The sequence below is a fragment of the Saccopteryx leptura genome, chromosome 8 (assembly GCF_036850995.1).
Source record: "Saccopteryx leptura isolate mSacLep1 chromosome 8, mSacLep1_pri_phased_curated, whole genome shotgun sequence".
Lineage (NCBI taxonomy): Eukaryota > Metazoa > Chordata > Mammalia > Chiroptera > Emballonuridae > Saccopteryx > Saccopteryx leptura.
Window position 1 is genome coordinate 51614806 of NC_089510.1, and position 21074 is coordinate 51635879.

Here is a 21074-nt window from a genome sequence, read left to right on the forward strand (position 1 = left end):
CTATTCATTTTATCAGAAACTATTAGATTATAGAGGCATAAAAATAAGACTGACTGACATAGTTTCCCCTCTAGAAGCTTACAATGTAGTAATAAGTACTGTGACCAATGAAACAAAAGAAGGGGCATCTAGCTTAAGACTAACAGCAAACAAGGCTTCTCAGAGAAAACAAGGTTTAGTCATACCAAGACCTGAGGAATGAGAAGTGGCAGAGTGTGGATACATGTGAGGTAGTGGTCAGAGCAGCGATAGGGGTTACAGATACGTTCCATGCAGAGAAAAGAAAGTTCTTTGTTAAAGCTCAGAGCTGAGTGTTGTCACAGCTAATTCAGGGAAAAAGCAGCAAGAGCTCAGAGTAAGGTATGGGAAAGGGAACAGAGAAACTATGAAGAGCAAACACACTGAAATGGTTTAAAATTACAGAAAGTATAAAGGAGCCTATACTTTAAAGCCTCATTTCCATTCTTGTACCCCACACACCCAATTCTCCACATAGACAGTCAACATTATTATTTTCCTATTTTTCCTTCCAGAGAAATTTTATGCCAACATAATCCAATAAAGAGTACATATATTTGCCTGACCAGGCAGTGGCACAGTGGATAGAGCATTGGACTGGGATGCGGAAGACCCAGGTTCGAGACCCCGAGGTCGCGCCAGCTTGAGGGCAGGCTCATCTGTTTGAGCAAAGCTCACCAGCTTGAGCCCAAGGTCGCTGGCTCGAGCAAGGGGTTACTCGGTCTGCTGAAGGCCTGCGGTCAAGGCACATATGAGAAAGCAATCAATGAACAACTAAGGTGTCACAACGAAAAACTAATGATTGATGCTTCTCATCTCTCTTTGTTCCCATCTGTCTGTCCCTCTCTCTGATTCTCTCTCTCTCTGTAAAAAAATATACATATAATAAAATAAAATTATTGAAGAATTAATAAAAATATGATTAAAAAAAAGAGTACATATATTTTTTTCCTTTCTTCCCTGCCCCATTTTTATACACTATTCTGCCCCTTCTTTTCCTTTCTCTCTTTATGATTTAATTCAAACCTATATTTGTAATTTCTAAAATGCTGATCCACAGACCACCTTCTTGTTACACACATGCACCAATAAAAACAAGGAGCAATAAAAACTCACTGCCATCTGTACAAAAGGAATGGATCCTTTTCTAACATTTTTTAAAAATATGGGGGGGGGGGGGCACGGTGAAGCGTCGGACTGGAATGCAGAGGACCCAGGTTCGAAACCCCGAGGTTGCCAGCTTGAGTGCTCACCAGTTGAGCATGGGGTCACAGGCTTGAGCGAGGGGTCACGGCGTGGGGGCTATGGTCGCTGGCTTGAAGCCCAAGGTCGCTGGCTTGACCAAGGGGTCACTCGCTCTGCTGCAGTCCCTTGGTCAAGGCACACATGAGAAGGCAATCATTGAACAACTAAGGAGACTAAGGAGCCATAACGAAGAACAGATGCTTCTCATCTCTCTCCCTTCCTGTCTGTCTGGCCCTATCTGTCCCTGTCACTCACACAAAAAAATATGTATACATATGTACACACACACTACAGTTCTTGTGCCTCACCAAGGGTGGCATTGAAATAAATACACTGGCTTAGTCTCCTAACTGTTCAGCAATGTCCATCTGTTTATAAGCCTTCTCATTTTTGGATTTCTCCAGGGTTTTGTCCTCTTAACATATGGGACAGTACCACTTGCCCTATGGTTTACGATTCAATTTTACACAGAAGTGGAACCACTCAATGGGGCAATTGTCATTGTCACAGACAGTATGTGGGCTTATTTGGGTTGATAGAAAGGTCTGTGGTGAATGCTGCCTTTTCTGCTTTGGCTTTGGAATGTTTCTTTTTCTTGGAGGCCTTTGCTTTCTTCTTTTTAGGTGATCCTGAGGTGATGTCACCATGGTCATAATTATTAGCTGCATTCTCCTGATTCTTGATTCTTGATGTGCTGTTGATGAGACCTCTTTTCTGCCTATGTGACTGTCTCATCCTTGGACTTAACCTGGCCAGCTTTGCCAATGTGGCCAGTGGTGTTTTTGACCTCTTCACGTTCCTCAAAGAGTTTCACGTTACTGTCTACCTGCCTGGTCCATTTCTCCACCAGCCCCACCATCTGACTCACAATCTGGATCTTCTTGTTACCCAGCTTCTGGCACCAAATCAGGGCTCTCTGATGCAGTGCAACAATCTCCTCTTCTGGGTGCTGTCTATCTCCCATTTAACCTTCTCATGATACTCACCTAGTTCCTTCTGGATTTGCTTCCCCTATAAGGCTGCTGGGTCCCTGGGTCCAGGGTGGGAGGCCTGAACTATGTCTAGGGCCAGCAGCTTGGCAAACAAGCCTCGCCCCCTGCCCAGGGCCACTGCCATTGCTCCATGGTCCTCTTATCTTTTTAAACAATACAACCTGGAGAGCTTTCCTATCACTACATAAGAGCGTCTTCCTTCTGCTGCACAGCGTCCCATTACATAGCTATCAGATTTTAAATGATCTTAAACATCATCCAAGGATAATAGAGGGACATAAAAAGATTGTAAGTAAAAGATTATATATAATCAAATTTGCTTTCTAGAATCATCCTTCTGGTAACACGGAAATGGTACAAGAAGTGTCTGAACTAAGCACTACAAGGGATAAGGAGAGATGGAATAACAGACTTAAGAGACTGATGAGAACAGTGGAGAGAAGAATCAAGCTGATGTCCAGGTTTTCACCTCAGGCAACTGTTGGTGCCATTCACAGAGACAGGGAACATATAAATTTAAAGTAAATATTAGTCTGAGGACACCTCAGAGAACAAATCCAGTCTTCTTTAATTTTAGAGTTTATGAAAGTAAAGACATTAAATGTCTTGCAGACAGTAAATGGTGGTTAAGAAAAAATCTAAGGTAAGGCTAAAACCGAATTCTCAATTCATGCACACAAAAGTGATGGTTAAATTTATAAAAAAAGATCAGTGAATGAGGTTGAAGGATTATTTTATGGAGGATTCCCACGAAAAGGAAGGAACATAAAAAGGAGCTCACTAAAGAGAAATAGGGAGGCAGGGGACCCGAAATACTTCAACACCACAAAAACCAAGAAAGATGATTTAAAGATGAGAGCAATGCACCAATGTACCTGAGAGACCAAGGAGAAAAATGGCTAGGACAACTCACTATTGAGTGATTGATACACCTTGATACAGAAGTTGAATGGAGTGACTTTAGGAACTAGAAGGGAAGAATCCACATCACATAGAAGACTTTAACTTGTCATGTACAAAGAGGAGAAAGCTATCAGAAATAATGAGATAAAGATGACAGAGACAGAAAAAGCATGCTACTGGAGGATTCTGATGCTCACAAGAGCCATTTCAAGTAGTAGTGGGAAATAAACCTCCCTGACCAAAAGGGTAAATTAAATCATAGGGGAACCCAAAATTGCTACAAGTATCAAGTGAAAACAGAGATAGTGAAGGTAGTAAAAGTAGTTGCCTAATTTTTAACAAATATTAATGAAACAAAGTATCAAGTCTCCCCAATAATATGGAATTCAATAGTATAACAGAAACTTAATCATGGGGTTCAATGTACTATTCATTGAAAGAAAAAAGTTGCCACTTATTCATACCTGTGTTTGAATATCATCCCCTGTCACAATGTTTCCCACAGCCCGCAAAGCAGGAGAAACCACTTTGTAATCATTATGCCTGCAATCATAAAAAGAAATATTATATCCAACAATTCTATCCTTAGTCTCTTCCCTTAGGGCTGAAATCCAAACTAAATAACATGTGATGGGATTGTAGAGTAGAAAGGTACCCATGGTGGTATTAACGGAACTCTATCTTGAGGACTGAATGTCTGGTTCCCTAGGAGAGTCATCTCTCCCTCTATTGAGTATTTTTGGATAAAAACGCTACAATTCTTTCCTAACATTTCCTAGGTATTCCTTCACTGGAATTATAAATTTACCCTCTCATTCTTTATATTATAGCCTTCATCTCTTTCCTTGGTCTCTGTGGGTTGATGAGATAACAAAGAGCAGTATTTAACTGTTATATAGCACTTTTCAGTTTTATAAATGGTATAATTTTTAGATTTGAAATTATGTCAACTTGAAATAACCTGAAAATAAAAGCCAATAGTGAACTCACTCTGCTAAGCCACTCCTGACTTACTGGTCAAAAAACAAAACAAAAGGAAAAAACAAAAAAACTATTCCACAAAATCCTTTATATATTTGAAGACAAATACTAAGTCTTTATTTCAGGTTAAAGAATATCCTTTTAATTTCCCTATAAATTCTATTTTCTCTCCCCATTAATAAGCAACCAAGAAAGCTCATTCAGACAGGGAGAAACCTGTAAAGAAAAGATGATATGATTATGAAATTTAACAAAATAAAAACCAGAAAATGAATTCCTCTTTTCAAAACTGTGTTAATTCTTTCCCATTTTAAGATCAGATGACTAGAAGATATGATTAAGATACCAGACTCTGAATGCTGTATTTCTGGCTCCTGGAGCATCAGACTGTTTTTAGTTTACAAGAGCATTACGCTGCTGATCTGCATCCAGTCCGCAACTGAAACAACCCAGTGTTGTGTTGTGCACATTATACTGATCTAACTCACTCCACATGTCATGTTTGGGGCAATGTCTCCTTGCATCTATTTTGTCCTTACTTGAATTGTATTTCATATGGCTTGTAATTGTATCATTTCTCCATTATGTTGTCAACTCTAATATATTTCTTTAGTATTATCTAAAATTTTGATTAATACCGTCTCTATTTATATTATCAGTAAATCTTCCACTCTGTATATCAAAGGCATCACAAAGAGATACAGCAAAATAAAATTCAGAGTATGACACCAGTCTAGAATAAGCTCAAAATCAGGCAGAAAGATAAGGAATGACTACTTTAGTGGCAATATGCCTTTCATTACGCAGTGGTTGGTCTCAGGTCATCATAAGCTGGAATTACATGGATCAGTTTTCCAAATGTTCCTGAAAAATAGCCCTGGCCGGTTGGCTCAGCGATAGAGCATCGGCCTGGCGTGCAGAAGTCCTGGGTTCGATTCCCGGCCAGGGCACAGAGGAGAAGCACCCATCTGCTTCTCCACCCCTCCCCCTCTCCTTCCTCTCTGTCTCTCTCTTCCCCTCCCGCAGCCAGGGCTCCGTTGGAGCAAGGATGGCCCGGGCGCTGGGGATGGCTCCGTGGCCTCTGCCTCAGGCGCTGGACTAGCTCTGGTTGCAATGGAGCAACGCCCGGATGGGCAGAGCATCGCCCCCCTGGTGGGCGTGCCAGGTGGATCCCGGGTAGGTGCATGCAGGAGTCTGTCTAACTGCCTCCCCGTTTCCAGCTTCAGAAAAATACAAAAAAAAAACAAACCAACTTCATTCAAATGTTCCTGAAAAACTGCTAACAGCAAAGGAGTGAGAGGTTTTTTACAAGCCTCAAAACAAACAAACAAACAAACAAACAAAACTGACATCACTATAAATAAGTACAGAAGAAAAGCTCAAAGCACAATATATCAATATAATGAATTAATATTTGAGTTCTCCAACTAAAAAAATTAGTATAGGGACAAAAGAGCAGACAGAGTTTCTTAAAGATAACTTACATCAGCAGCTCCACAAGCCTTCTACACACCCCTGCATCGATGACTGCCTGAATTTTATCATTAGGTCCATCAGACAGATATGAGAGGGCCCAACAGGCATCAGCCAGTACATCAGTGTCACTCACAAACAGCAACCAGGAAAGCACATTCAGACACGGAGAAACCTGTAAAGGGAAGATGATATGATAATGAAATTCAACAGAATAAAAATCAGAACCAAGATGAGAAACTCCAGAAAGCAACCAGGCACAAACTTGGTGACTTTTAGAGTGATTAATACTTCTAGAGATGAAGTAGCAAGTGGCCAAGTGGCATTTCCAGCTTTGGGAATGCCATCAGTAGCCTTGTAGTTTACTCTGATGAGGTGCTGAGAGCCCAAGGAAAATACCTAACTCAGAGAGCCAAGCAAAATACACACCGATTCTGAACGTTCCTTATCAAAACACACTCATTGTAGATCAAAGAGGTAAAGGAACTTTTTAAAGCTAGGAAATTCTTTATTTTAGATAATTCATTATGAATAAAGAATGCTAGGTTTAAAGATTATTTCAGAGCTTTTAACAAGCAGCAAAAATTTATCCTAAATTAAAACAAAAATAAATAAGTCCTATTTTTCTAGAAACATAATTTTTGATAAAATTTATATTACAATTTTTAAGATTTTATTTATTCATTTTCAAAAAGAAAGAGAAAGATAAGGGGGGTGGAACAGGAAGCATCAATTCCAATATGTGTCCTGGTCGGGCAAGCCCAGGGTTTTGAACCAGTTACCTCAGTGTTACAGGTTGACACTTTATCCACTGCGCCACCACAAGTCAGGCTATGTTAGAATTTTATTATCTCTTTCCTCTCACATTAATATCGGTTATTACACTCTTTCAGTTGTACTTTTTCTGCCAATTTCCCAAAGTATAATCCTTACCTTTGCAAATTCTGGAGGTGGGCTTTTCCCTCTACAGAGATTAGACAAAGCCCATACTGCATTCCGGGTCATGGTCAGGCGGTTTTGCTTTGAAAATAACCTACAAGTATGATGATACAGTGGTCAACTATATAACAAACATTAATTCTGATGGCATAATATAAATACTATATCATTTTCTCCAGAACAATAGTTTAATTCTAACCAAATAATTCAGAATTCTGGTATAGGAAAAAGACAGGATGTCTGAAGAAATGATCTGAACAAGTAAGAAAATGTTTATAATGAAAAATTATAGTATAAAATCCCAAATGATTTCCAAAAGTGCATTGCTTTCTGAGGAAGTTCCCATATTTTTATTACTTTAAAAAAAATTAGAAACTTACTGCAAAAGGGGGGGGAGAATATTGCAGTCTAAGACATAGTCCCTGCACATGGTACTATCTCCAGCAATGTTGCCAAGAGCCCAGACTGCCTGTGAAAGAAATTATTCATTAATTGCAAGTTATACAGTTTAATTCTCTCTTAATTCTTCAAAAAGAAAAAATGCCAACAAAGCACAATAATTCTTTACAAAATTACATAGTAATTCATCAACATGTTATGCATGGACATTATTAATACCCCTAAATTCACTGCTCAAGGAGTCAGATGAAATAGTTGTGGGACCGGGGAAAGATCAATAATATTATAAAGTGTTCATGTGAACACTCTGGCAGTAAGCTTAGTACAGGAAAGAAAGAGTTCTTATACACGTTCTTTATCTTGCAGGAACCCACCTCTAAATAACACTCCACACAGCCCTCAGTAGAGAACAGTGATTCAGTGTCTTCTTCAGCAGTTAAAAGTGTGTTTTATTTAGCCTGACCTGTGGTGGCGCAATGGATAAAGCGCCGACCTGGAATGCTGAGGTCCCCGGTTCAGAACCCTGAGCTTGTCTGGTCAAGGCACTTAACGGGAGTTGATGCTTCCTGCTCCTCCCCCCTTTCTCTCTCATACTCTCTACTCTCTCTCCTCTCTAAAATGAATAAAAAAAATTTTAAAAAAGTGTGTTTTAAGCTTTCTTGCAAAAAAACCCCCACAGTAAACAAAGGTTAAGAACAATCAAAATATCAGAGAACTTTTGGGGGATTGGATATATATATTAATTATCTTGATTGTCATGATGGTTTCATGGTATATACATATATGTCAAAACTTATCAGATTTAAATATATAGTTTATTATAAGTCAACTATACCTCAGTAAAGCTATAGATGAAAATTATTCTCATTTAGCAGTGATTTATATTTATGAATTTGATCAAGTTTGCATAATAAAAAATTCATGTTTTCTAAGTCTTGTGTGCACAAAAGTGACAAAGACCTGCCACTTCAATCAACACCACAGAGTTCTACAAGAAAAAGCCCAGTAACTGCTTATATGGTCTAAAAAGTATACCTATAAGGCTTAAAAACTTTCAGGGTTGAAAAAACAATGGTTCTGTTTCTAGGAGAAATTCTACCTATAGTCACTATGAAATTTTCTATTTTGGTTGAGATTTCTAGAACGCTTTCTGTGATGAACCATGGATTGTCATGACCCAGTGGTAAAACTGAGGCCCCAAGTAAAAGCCCAAAGGGAAAAACTGTGTTCTTTCAACGGCTTTTCATTTTATTACCTGCTCCTGGACATCTTCAAACTCTGAGCTGAGCAATTCTATGAAGATAGGCACAGCTCCTGCCTGAATCACAATCCGGGTCTGAAGAGAATTTCCTGAAGCAATATTTGTCAATACCCAAGCTGATTCAAACTATAAAGAAAAATAATTTCATTACCTTATTAGAATTTAATAGCTTGTTTACTTATTTAACAATAAGGTTTTCTATACATGAACAGAAGAATCTGAGATTATTTGCATATAATCTTCAAGGTGAAAACTATAGTAATTTTAAAAGAATTCTCAGAATACCTCAGCAGCCTAGAGGACTAACTAATCAGGGTGTCTAAAATTCCAGATCAATGCAGAGTTGACAAGAAACCAACAAAAGAATAAGGGAGCGTGCTTCCTATGCTGATACAGAATGACCTCTCAAGATATGAACTTTTAAAAAAATGCAAAACAGTATACATTAATATACTACAAAACTGTATTTTCCAAAAGAGTTAAGAAAAGAAGTATGCATTAATTTACTTAATGAAGAGTGCCTCAGGAAGGAGTCACAAGAAACTATAATATAACTATTTGCTACCTACATGGAGAGGTCAGGATGAATGGAGAACAGGGTGGGAAGGAAAACAGTTCTCACTGTAAAGCCTTCTGTACCTTTTGGCCTCAAACCATGTATATTATCTAATAAAAAAAATAACTTCTATACGATGGAAAAGGTAAAATGGGGGGAGGATATAAGTATAAAATGTATAAAATTCAAGTTGAGTGAAAAGGGCAAGAGATATATTAAATGGTAAGTATAATAGCTCCCAGTAAGAAAGGAGGCTCCAAACCAAGGCAGAGAGGTTAAGACATTTTATAAACAGAGCATTCTTAAAGGCTGATAAACTGGTAAACTGAAGGGAGGAAGAAAATTATAACCAATGAAAAACATAGCATACTACTAATCCTACCCACTCCTACAGTAACTTATCTCTTTACCCTAATATGGAGAAATCTAGGAATTAACTATTAAAATTGAGAAAGGAACAGTTCATTTTAGTTAAATTCTTAATTTTGTTTCCTTCTCCTAGTGTCTTTTATTTACCCTTTAAGGAAGCTCATATGCAGGGAGGAAAAAACCAGTGGTATTCCCCTTGAATGAGAGAACAATCAAGTCATCAAAAATGGAACTATGACTCTTCTAGCTTTTGGGTAGACTGAAGACAGTTGTCACATTAAAAACTAAACAGTCAATCATCAAAGGGTCAAGGGGTGAGGGAAGATGGAGCAAATGGGAAGACAATCTGGTTAGCACAGTTCAAAGTCATATGAATGATAGCAAATTCATAACAGAAGACATTTAAAGAAGAGGATGCTGAAAGAAACCTATAACTATGACATACACAAGCAAGATAAAGTGGTTTGGCAGCCACACTGGATGCTGATATTACATCAGCGGTGAGTACAGGACTAGGAGCACCATAGTTAAAAGGAATATATTTTCTGATAACTTTTGTTAGAAGTTCAGGAGACTTTTAAACACTGAATTATCACCAAATTAAAATCCATCAAATATCCCCCTGTAATGAAATCATTACTGAAATCAGTGCTCAAACCCTTTTCAATCTGTCTGATTTAAAACTTTATATTTGTACAGTACATTTTTAAGGCATTATTCACATACTCTAAGGTGTTTCTCACAGAAACCCATAGAAGTCTGGCTCCTTTAGTTTACGAATGAGGAAACTATCAGATGAAAGATCCATCTAATGACTTGAGTAACATTACACACCCAGTCAGAGACAACTGGATTATAGCCTCCTAATTTAATACACTTAAAGCCAGCCTTCTGGCCTCCTCTTTCATAGTTTCCTCTCTAAAGCACACCTGTAACACTGACAAGAATCTTTCAATTGTAGTTTTGGTATCTAGGGCCAGAAATGTCAAATAATGATATGTCAGATTATTTAAGTGGATACTCAACAGAAAACTCAGTTCACCTAAAATGTAGCTTCTTTTGCTTACTGGGAAAATTAATTAATAAGACAGGCATGTATGAGGCACGAATCAGAAGGCAGGCTCCAAGTTCACTTATTGAAGAGATCAAGTCAAAGAAATGGAAATTGTGAAGCAAAGCAGTATGGACAGAAGAGTAAGCTCAGCATACATACCAATCTGTATCAAAGAGAAAACAGACTATAGTGTAATTTTAATGCAAAAGAAATGGTAATAACCTGAGTAGACAAAGGATATATTGAAGAGTTATCAATGAGACTAATTGTTGTCAGAGTCCGTACTGTTAGTTGTCTGAAGACCAAGTCTCACAGAGAATGAGACAATTTCAGACACTACTGAAGTAAATAAAATGGAGAAGCAAAATAAAAGAATAACAATGATTAGGAAAATTAAAAGTAAATAAATAATGGCCTGAACATGAATGGAAGAAAACTAGAAATCAGGACAGCTCAGCAAAAGAAGAATGTACCAGAGTCACGTTTATTACTTAGAAGTGTACAGTGATGATAAGTTCTGAACGCAAAGAGCCAACATCTCTCATGGTAAGCATAGAAATCAGGAATCAAATCTGCCATTACCAAGGCAAAAAGAGACAAATAACTAATAATCAGAAGTCCACTGAAAACTAAATCATATTCACAAATGAATACAAACACACTGGGTGCTGATTAATTTTTACCTTATAAAAATTCAACAAGTGGTATTTGTATAATTTTCTATACCCATGTATGTATATGTATGTATATGTGAGATAAACTTCTCTTTCACTGGGTATTGCAGTCACTTTTTTTGTTAATGTTTTGACTTTGAGTCTCTGATTAGAATTTAACATGAAAGAAAGTTGTGAAACTAGAAAGCCCAGAACTGACAGCACAACCAACTGCATAAAGTTATGATGATAGTAATGGCCAGAAAAAGTTAAGTACCCATGTGACTCAAAAACAAATCAGTAACATAAAGAAATGAAAAAACCTAAGAAATAGTACTTCCTAATGTACTAAATTGTAGCTGAAATAACTGTCATCTTTACTTCTTGCTTGACATTTTAAACTACTAAACTTTAGTGTTCCAAGAATGGCACCATACAAGGAAACAACCTGTCATGCAGCTGTAATTACTTATAAATTGTAATTCCATTATTTTTCACTATTTAGAACTTGCTACAACTGAAATCTGAAGGGCACACTGAAGATCTGATATTTTCTCCCCTTTCTCAGTCTACCTTCTGGTGCTCAGTTCCTTAAATAAGGAAAATGAAAATCCAAAGCTGAAATACTTCTGACCTCCTATCAAGTTTCCCACTCCAGGTTGAGGTACGCCTGGTTCCCTTTCTCCATTTGGATCAGGACTCTGTTGCTGGCCACTTTGCTGGGTCCACTCTGGTTCCTAGCAAATGCCAGGCTCACCTGGAGAGCAAGTGAAAAGAAAGGCTCACATCAGAAAAATAAACCCAGATATAAAACCCTGCAGAGAACAGTGCCTGAGTCAGCTAAGCAACCTTTCGAGAAAGGCAGAGGGATCAATGAAGATGGGAGAAGACAGAGGAGGATGAACTTACTGCAATTTATCACATTAAGCTTTTACAAGGGGTAAGAGCAGCAGAATGGGAAAACTAAACCAATTATTTCAAATTTATGACTTTCAGAAGAGTGTTTAATGATTGGAGCTAGGAGGGGATTTCTAAATACTTTAATAAGCTTCTTTTAAGAAGGTTTGAGAATGCAGTATCTCAGCACTGCAAAGGACAGCACAAAGATGCTGGGCCCGGACTAAAAGAACCAAGCAGAGTGGGCACACAAAGTACACAGTAAGACAAACCAATCTCATGGGTGCAAGTGTGTCTGAGGCCCACATGACACTGAGCTTTAGACAAATGATACTGTCTGCTTCCAAAATCCTAGATTCCACCCATGTTCATCTGATTTGAGGGCAAGTGAGTATCTGGATAGCACTGCCCAAAGCAGGCTTTTTTATCTCCCTGGTTTGAGGCACCTCACTGCTTTCAGGATGAGCAAAGCCAAAAAGGAAGCGAAGAGAACCTTCACTATGATTCACAGTCCTTTATCTATGGAATGAACAAATTAAGTTTGTTCATAGGATTTATTAGTGAGTTTAGATATTATGACAATACTATTATTCTCTTCCTGGAAGAGAATTAGCAAAAGCCCCATTCCAAAGACACACTACTCAACTTTAAGCAAGCATGTGGGAGTCTCTGAGACAACTAACATGGTGCTCTCCCAGAAGACAGAAGAAGGAATACCTCACTGTGCTCTCCCAGAAGACAGAGGAAGGAATATGCTCCAAGTTTCCCAGAACACGTCTAATTATTTGAGCATGAAGCCTTATGGCCCTAAGGTCTCCCTCAATGTACTTGCTCCTCCTGCCTCTGGGGCGGTCAAGGTTACCTATTAGTCGCATTGGAGAAAGAACACCATGTTGTGCTTATGTACACAGGAGAAAAGCTGAGGATGACATTTAGATATATAACAAGTTGATTACTTCTCAGAGTGTGTTAACAGATAAGGTGAAAATCATGAGGTGGTCACTTTCAGAGGAATCACTGCTCAATTTTTCAGCCTAATTATCAGTTTGCACAAGGGTGGAATCTGAGAATTTAGATAAAAGCAAATTAGAGATTTCTGAAGGCGTTAATCTTCAGATGTTTTAAAAATACAAGTTCTAAGATTACAGATTCAAAAACGACATAGAATTTACATGTGTTAGCCAGGAAAGGGCACTGTCTGAGAGAACATACTGTACTCTTCAGGGAGTACTGAAGAATGTAGAAATGGGGAAACACCTATTCCTGACTTTTCATTTTAGGCCTAGCAGGTTACACCATCTTTCTTTAGTGCATTAAGAAGAATGGACTTCTACAATCACCTACATTGCTAGATCCATGAGTAAATTCAGTATCTTGAAACTATTCATTTAAGAGACAAGATAGAAATATTATTTTCACATGAACAAAATAATTTCCCCTACCTCCCTCTTCCTACAAAGCTTTTCAAGTGATAAAGTGCAGTAAGGCTCTTCCTTTGGCTCCTCTGGTTTTCTTGGCAGGTTGCTTAGGGGCTCAGGCTCTGTTCTCTGCAGTGTTGGTTGTCTGGATTTCCTTTTTTTCTGAGAAAAGTCTTTCTTTCTTTGCTTTCTAGGTGAACCTGATAATTTTTCAGGTGATGGTGATCCTGGCCTTAGATGGACCAGAATTACAATCCAGGAGGCAGCTAGCAAAACAGAATCTTAATTCAAATGAACCTGGGGATTAGTAAATGTCAAACTGGAGAAGAAAAGCTGATGGGACACTGAAGTACTCTACCTTTTCTGGATTTCCTGCTTTTGCTCTGGAAGAAACTCATCACCGCAACAGAGAGAGTAAAGAGGAAGATGGGGTGGGAGGAAAGGAGAGAGAAAATCAAAACAAAGTATCAAGTCTTATGAATTATCTACAATATTCTGGACAGTAAGAAGCCTGGGGACAGAGTTATCATTTACACAAATGTCCCAATCCCTAAAGCCTTAGAGTAAGGCAAAAGCAAACAAGGGGCTGAAAGTTATCTTTATGATAAACTTTATTGGCCATACTTACTTGGAAAAATAACCCCATTTTGTGATCTACTTGGTACCTAACCAATTTTTATAGTTGCCTGAACCCTTCAGATTATACCCTACAAGTGAGAATTCAGGTGGCACAGTTATTTGTTGAAGAAGAGAGAAATTAAGCTGGTTACTCTAAGGAAGTCTAGCTACTGAAAAATGACCAATTTACCAAAAGTACAACTTTATTCAGGAACAAAATAGTATTTTAAAATTGCTAAATAACTCCCAGGATGAAAGTCAGTTGACAGTGGTTCTTTCTTTTTGTATTTTTCTGAAGTGAGAACCAGAGGGAGGCAGACAGACTCCCGCATTCACCCGACCGGGATCCACCCACATGCCCACCAGGAGGTGATGCTTGGCCTCTCTGGGGCATTGCTCCGCTGCAAGCAGAGCCATTCTAGCACCTGAGGCGAAGGCCATGGAGCCATCATCAGCGCCTGGGCCAACCTTGCTCCAATGGAGCCTTGGCTACAGGAGGGGAAGTGAAAGATAGAGAGAAAAAAGAGGAGGAAGGGTGGAGAAGCAGATGGGTGCTTCTCCTGTGTGCCCTGGCTGAGAATTGAACCTGAGACTTTCACACCCTAGGCCGACGCTCTACCGCTGAGCCAACTGGCCAGGGCCTGACAGTGGTTCTTTTTACTGTGAAAATTATCCAATCCAGAAGTTATAGAATTTCCTCTTGGAACTTGTATTCATAGACTAAATTAACATAGCAAAAAGCACAGAGATTCCTGACAAGGCTATCTCCTTGTCAGCTCTTCTGAAATTGGGGGAATGAGTAACTGGGACCAGGTTTGGGGATTAGTGAGTCTGATTTATCCCACGTAACACAACCCTGAGAAAGCTAGTAAGTATAATCTAAAAATCCTTCAAAACCAAATTTACATAGCCCACACTTAGGTCCTATCTAAAATGGCTCCTCTATTGCAAACAATTCCCTATTAGATAAGGATTATCCACAATCATAAAATAATCTTTTACATGACTAAAAATGGCAAAAATTCTAAAGAGTAAAACCAAGGGCCTGGATATTAACAAACCTATCAAAAGAACCTACAATGTCATTGCTAGGAACATCATTATACAAAAATTAACCCTTCATATAGATTAAAATAAGCAACAACATGTTAGTTTGCAAAGGGAATTAGAAATGAGGCAAGAAATGAAACGGTTCGCACCTGCAGTGTACAATTCTCTTTTCGTTTGAGGAACTCCACAAACCTGGCCACCACTCCTGGTGTGCTGATGACTTCATCAATAGGAGGATTAGGTTCTGTATCCCCATAAAATAAAAGAAAAAAAAGACAATCCTTTGATTTCAATGCAAGGACTTTATAGCTCAAAATTACTTCATAATTTCCCTCCCTCCATTTTAGTATCTCTTTCATATTGGAAAATCTAAAAAAAAAAATGTAAAATTGAGTTTGGTCATTTTACACTATGGTAGCTTGAAAGATTTCATAAGGTGTGCCTTAACATGGAAATGATGGGCAGAATTCTTAAAAATTAAAATTACTACCTCTACTATTTAGAAAACTTAGAAAGTAGAGAAAAAACGACAACCACTGCTATTACTTTGATACACTTCTTTCTAGGTCTTTCTCTGTGTATAAATTTACTGTTCATCCTTTTTGTTTAACATAAACTGTCTTAAGAAAGTGCATTAGGAGAGCATTTGGTCTTGCTTCCTAGCACATGTTGGGAGAGGGGGAGGGGGAGGGGAAGGGAATGAGGAGGAGGAAGGGCTGGATTAGGAGATTCCGAAAGTGCTTGCAGGATTTAATTTTGCAGCTATAATGTTAAGTAGAAGCTAGAGGAGAATTCACCAAGGTTGACTTGTCACATTAATCTCATTTTCATTTATAACAACATAGTATCTTATAAATTAATTCAGTTAGTAATCTTGTTGGCTAAATAAATAGAAAATGCCCTAAACCAGGGGTAGTCAGCCTTTTTATACCTACCGCCCACTTTTGTATCTCTGTTAGTAGTAAAATTTTCTAACCACCCACCAGTTTCACAGTAATGGTGATTTATAAAGTAGGGAAGTAACTTTACTTTATAAAATTTATAAAGCAGAGTTACAGCAAGTTAAAGCATACAATAACAACTACTTACCAAGTATTTTATGTCAGATTTTCGCTAAGTTTGGCAAAATAAATCTTTATAAAGCAACTTACTATAATTAAATCTATCTTTTTATTTATACTTTGGTTGCTCTGCTACTGCCCACCATGAAAGCTGGAACACCCATTAGTGGGCGGTAGGAACCAGGTTGACTACCACTGCCCTAAACAATCACATAACAATTTCAGCAAAAGATTTGACAAATTTTCTTTTTAGCGAGAAACTGTGAGAGAGAGAGACAGATAGGGACAGACAGACAGGAAGGGAGAGAATGAGAAGCATCAATTCAATTCTTTGTTGCATCACCTTAGTTGTTCACTGATTGTTTTCTCATATGTGCCTTGAGGGGGGGGGGGAACTCCAGCTGAGCCAGTGACCCCTTGCTCAGGCCAGTGACCATGGAGTCATGTCTATGATCCCATGCTCAAGCCAGAGAGCCTGTGCTCAAGCTGGTGAGCCTGCGCTCAAGCTGGCGACCTCGGGGTTTCAAAGGGTCCACAGCTTCCTAGGCCCACTCTAACCACTGTACCTCTGCCTGGTCAGGCTTGACAAAATTTTTTATGACATTCATATAGCAACGCAAGAAAAATAGCAGCTAGACTATAATACTACTAGGAATTCTTAGCCAAGTCAATGGCTTTACTGAAAGAGGTGATTAATGGTTCAATGTTAATTTGGAGAGAGCTCTGATGAGATATTTTCTATCTGGTTCAACATTTTTACCAGCCACTCAGATAAGCACAACAAATAAATCTGATATTATAATAAAGATGAAGTAGTTAATACACTAAATTACAGAAACAACATATAGGAACAACAAGCCAAAGTTGGCAATAAAACCAATAGGGATAACGCAAACCCAGCAACTGAATTTAAAAACAGAACACCAATCACATGATTTTACAGACAAAACTTAAAACAGTTCATGAAGAAAAGTGTTAGGGAATTAAAATTGCTGCAAATACAATGAAACATTACTATGCCATGACTACCAAAATAAGTAATGCAACACAATCTTAGAATACGTTATTGATTGTACAGTCTCAGGAAGGCAATCTCTCACCATTGAGTGATAATATCAGCAGTACTGTATTTTAGTTATCACATTTCTAAGAGCAGAGACCAGCAACTACAATACATGCAGAAAACCAGTAGAGTGGGTGAAAGGCCTTAAAAAGGTACATTAGGTAAACATACCATTACAATCAGCATGCTGAAAAGGGACACTTTAGAGGGGTGGTGAAGGTGTACATGATAATGGCCTTGAAATAGTTTATAAACAAACTGTCACACAAAAAACATATATATTTTTGTTATGGTAGTAGATTTTTATTCCAGTTAACCTCTATGACAATGTTAACTTACCACTAATAACTATAAACAACTGTAAGTTACTACTGGAGGGTCAGTTCTAAGTATTTACTATTGACATTTTAATATTATTCAGAATTCTTTTTACTTGTCCAGATGACATGAAATATTATATTCCACTCTATCCTAAATACAAATGTATATAAAAGGTAGTTAGCCTGCCCACTAATAAATCAGTACTTCATCTCAGTGATAAATTGCTACAATTAAAATCAATAATCATTGCTGTTGGGCAGATAAAATGTATTATGCTCACTTTGTTAAAGTCGCCCAGGTGAAATTAATGTGTGTTGGGGGCAGGCAGGATCGTTGTAGCCTGGGGCTTGGTTTTGGGATTAAGCCTTTCCCACCCTTTTTGATGTGGGGCAGTACAATCCAACCATGCCTCAGAGAAGTGACTTTGTATTAGAGACTTCCCTATTTTGTATATTGGATTAAAGGTTGTGAAGCTACACTATAAAATAGGGGCAGAGTAGGAGCTTGCACTCTTGGTTCCTGGGATGATTAGCATGAGAGAGCAGAGAGAGCAGAGCAGAGAGCAGAAAGAGGCCATGTGGCCAGGAGAAGCAGCCAAGATGGCGGAGTGCTGAGTGAGATGCCAGTTTGTGTAGAGTTTGTGTAGAGAGAAGGAAGGAGATGGGGAACTGAGGAGAATAAGGCTGGTGAGCTAGAAACCTTTGATTCTAGGAAACTCGGATAAGTTGGTGGCTTTGTGAGCACTGAATGTGAATGGGTTTTGGAGCCCAGTGTGTGTTTTTACTTGCCCACCGGGTGCAAGCTAGAATGAAAGAAAATGGCCTATCAGTTTTTGGCTCCATTGTTTCTTTACCGACTGTCCGAATTCAATGCGAACCTGCATGGGCCAGGCTGCTGTGATAGTGGCCCTGGCCGTGAATACTGGCTTTACAATTGCACTTTCAAGTGGTATTTTCAAGTTTTTCATGAAAACAAGTGGAGTTTCTCAATACGAATTTACATAACATATTGACTACTGTTCTTATTACTTTAAGGTGGTTTATAAGCTAGCTCAGAAATAAAAATGCTGCTGCTTTCTGGTCTTGGTATCACACAAATAAATAAGGAAATACAAAAGTTAGCTATAGCTCATAATTAAACATGTCTGTATGCATCCCTTTATTCTGTTGATAGATACCTCCAAACCAAGTAATCTGTGATGTGAACAATAAGTTATGGGAAAGTAGTATTTTGTAAATAATCATTATGTGTAACATAATCAGAACTCACCTTTTGAAAGCAGTTTTCTGAATTTCTGTGTTGCTGAAAGCTGTTGCTCTGGGCTATTGGAAAATATCATCTCAATCATATCAGAAGTAATCACACCACCCTGGGATCATAAACAAAAAATATATATAAGGAAAGGAAATGTTAACTTTAAAAGGAAAACAGAAATAGTATAAATTGTGGCCATATTATTAAGTTAATCATATTTATCTAGCAGAATTACACAAAGGGAAGGCAATCTTTATATGTAGAAATGTATGAAATGATTAATAATATCATAAAGTCAAACTCTTGTCTATTACTAAGAAGCTGACAACAGTGAGAAAGTAGGAAGGAATCTCAGTAGTAAGTATCAAGACAAGGTGTTATTATTCTTACTATCCTTGCTCATCAAAGGGCTACCTCTTCCTTGTCATTCAGATGAAATGTAAATTCTAAAATAAGGCTTTCCATGGCTTCCAAATCTACAGGGTCCACTCTATCTCTATCCCATTCTTCTATTTTAATCCCTTTTCATTATCAGATGTTTTCCTTGGTTATTTGTTTACTGCCCAGGTTCCCCCAGTTTACTGTAAACTCCTTGGAAGTCAAAGACCCTATCTTATCACCCTATCACTGATAGCTGGCAGACAGTAGATGGTAACAAACATTTACTGAATGAGTATAGCCTTATATAAATCACAGATTCTAGCCACTCGTAATTCAACAGCTGACCCTTAAATTTATTTAAAATTTCTACTTTCTTAAAACTTTCCTGTTTCTCACTATTTTCTTACTTTATTAGAACTTTTCCACTGTCCACTATAACCCATCCCCAGTACTAGTAGTTAACTCTCTTCTCAGGATCATTTGTCAATGAAGTCAAGTTCCTACATTTCATGAAGGGTTATAGTCAACAAAATGAATTGTAAAGAAAGCTGCACTAAGTTGAGAACATTGGATGGTTGGTAAGTAATATTTAACACTAAGAATCTCCATGGGGTGAATGAAGCATTTTGCTCTGAAGAGTCAGAAAAGTAACTACTTTGATATCTATAAGATTGATGTCTAAATATACAAAGGTACCTATATAATTCTATTATGGATTTATATATCATCTGTTTTCTTCCCTCTCGTATCCCCTTATCATATAATAGAATGTATTGACTTGACATTCATAGTATTTAAGTATTATTAACTTTCCATCATAGTATTTAAGTTACAGGCTATCAGGGTGAGGTGTGAACAACACATAAGAACTCAACATCCTATTCTGGGAAAAAGATTAGTGCATTATAAGTTGCATGCAGGATATTATATAATGCTATGTGGAAGTACAACTTTATTCTTGGCTTTACCTAAGACTCAGTATGGTTTAAGGAGTTATAAATAGATGTCAAGTGAACAGAGTGGACGAGAATGATCAATTTTATGTGTCAACTTAGTTAGGCTATGGTATCCAGCTGTTTGGAAAAACAGCAGTCAAAAAGTTGCTGTGAAAGTAGTTTTTACATGTGATTCAACATTTTAAATTCACACACTTGAGAAAAGCAGGGTACCGTCCAAAATGTGGGTGGGCCTCATTAAATCAGTTGAGCAGAGACAGAGGCGTCCTAAAAAAGGAATGCAGTCTCAGAACCACAACAAGTTGTATGTGTATTTCCAGCCTACTGGCTTGCCCTATGGATTTTGGACTTACCAGCTCTAACAACTTCATGAATCAATTCCTTAAAATCACTCACTCATTCACTCCATCAGCCAATCCCTCTAACTCTCTCCTATTGGTTCTGTTTCATCTGCAGAACCCTAATATAGTTCACAAATACCTTATATTCATAAAAATAAAAAAAATAAAAACCACCTGACTTTCTAAAGGGCGTAAAATAATTCACCACAAAATATAATAACATTGGTTACAATGTCTATATCAATTTCAAAAAGATTTTAAACTGCTCTCCTAATTCCAAAAGTAAATTGGTCTAAACACCTATAAAGTGAAAAAAAAAGAAAAAATCTACAATACTGTATAAAATATGCCACCATAAAAAACAGGAGAGGGAGAAATTTTATTTTTCTCAAAAGAGTAAGAACCAAATAATAGTGGCTGTCCCTAGGGAAAGACAATGACAACTAAAGTAAAAAGATAAATTTTCTTTTTTTGAAAGCTATGTATAGATAAGTTCCATTAAATCAATACTGATTTTATAATAAACTGAAAATGAAGACAGGTGCGCTCCGCATAAAGCACAATTTTTATGTTTTTTTAACCTCAAAACAGTTACAAAATGGATTATAATAAAAAATTCCAATAGTTGTGATATAGAACCAATTTTTTTTTATTTTATTTACTTATTTTGAGAGACAGAGAGAGAACAAGAGAAAGGGGGGAAAGGAGGAGTGGTAAGCCTCAACTCGTAGTACTAGTTGCTTCTCATACGTGCCTTGACTGGGCAAGCCCAGAGCTTTGAACCAGAGACCTAAACATTCCAGGTTGACGCTTTAACCACTTGTCACCACAGGTCACACGAGAACCAATTTTTAAAATCATATAAATAGGC

General features: G+C 37.8%; 1 protein-coding gene and 1 pseudogene across 2 annotated transcripts in view; both read right to left on the reverse strand.

Moving 5' to 3' along the window:
- KPNA1 (karyopherin subunit alpha 1) overlaps window positions 1-21074 on the reverse strand; it is an 82215-nt gene that overhangs the window by 20375 nt on the left and 40766 nt on the right. For both annotated transcript variants that reach the window (XM_066347826.1, XM_066347825.1), the window contains exons 4-10: window positions 18541-18640; window positions 14976-15070; window positions 8206-8337; window positions 6932-7020; window positions 6546-6645; window positions 5624-5787; window positions 3623-3701 (exon numbers count right to left, since the gene is read on the reverse strand). In XM_066347826.1, coding sequence (XP_066203923.1) covers window positions 3623-3701; window positions 5624-5787; window positions 6546-6645; window positions 6932-7020; window positions 8206-8337; window positions 14976-15070; window positions 18541-18640 — 759 coding nt within the window. The remainder of the gene's footprint in view (window positions 1-3622; window positions 3702-5623; window positions 5788-6545; window positions 6646-6931; window positions 7021-8205; window positions 8338-14975; window positions 15071-18540; window positions 18641-21074) is intronic.
- Window positions 1680-3364, reverse strand: LOC136380036 (inhibitor of growth protein 1 pseudogene; annotated as a pseudogene).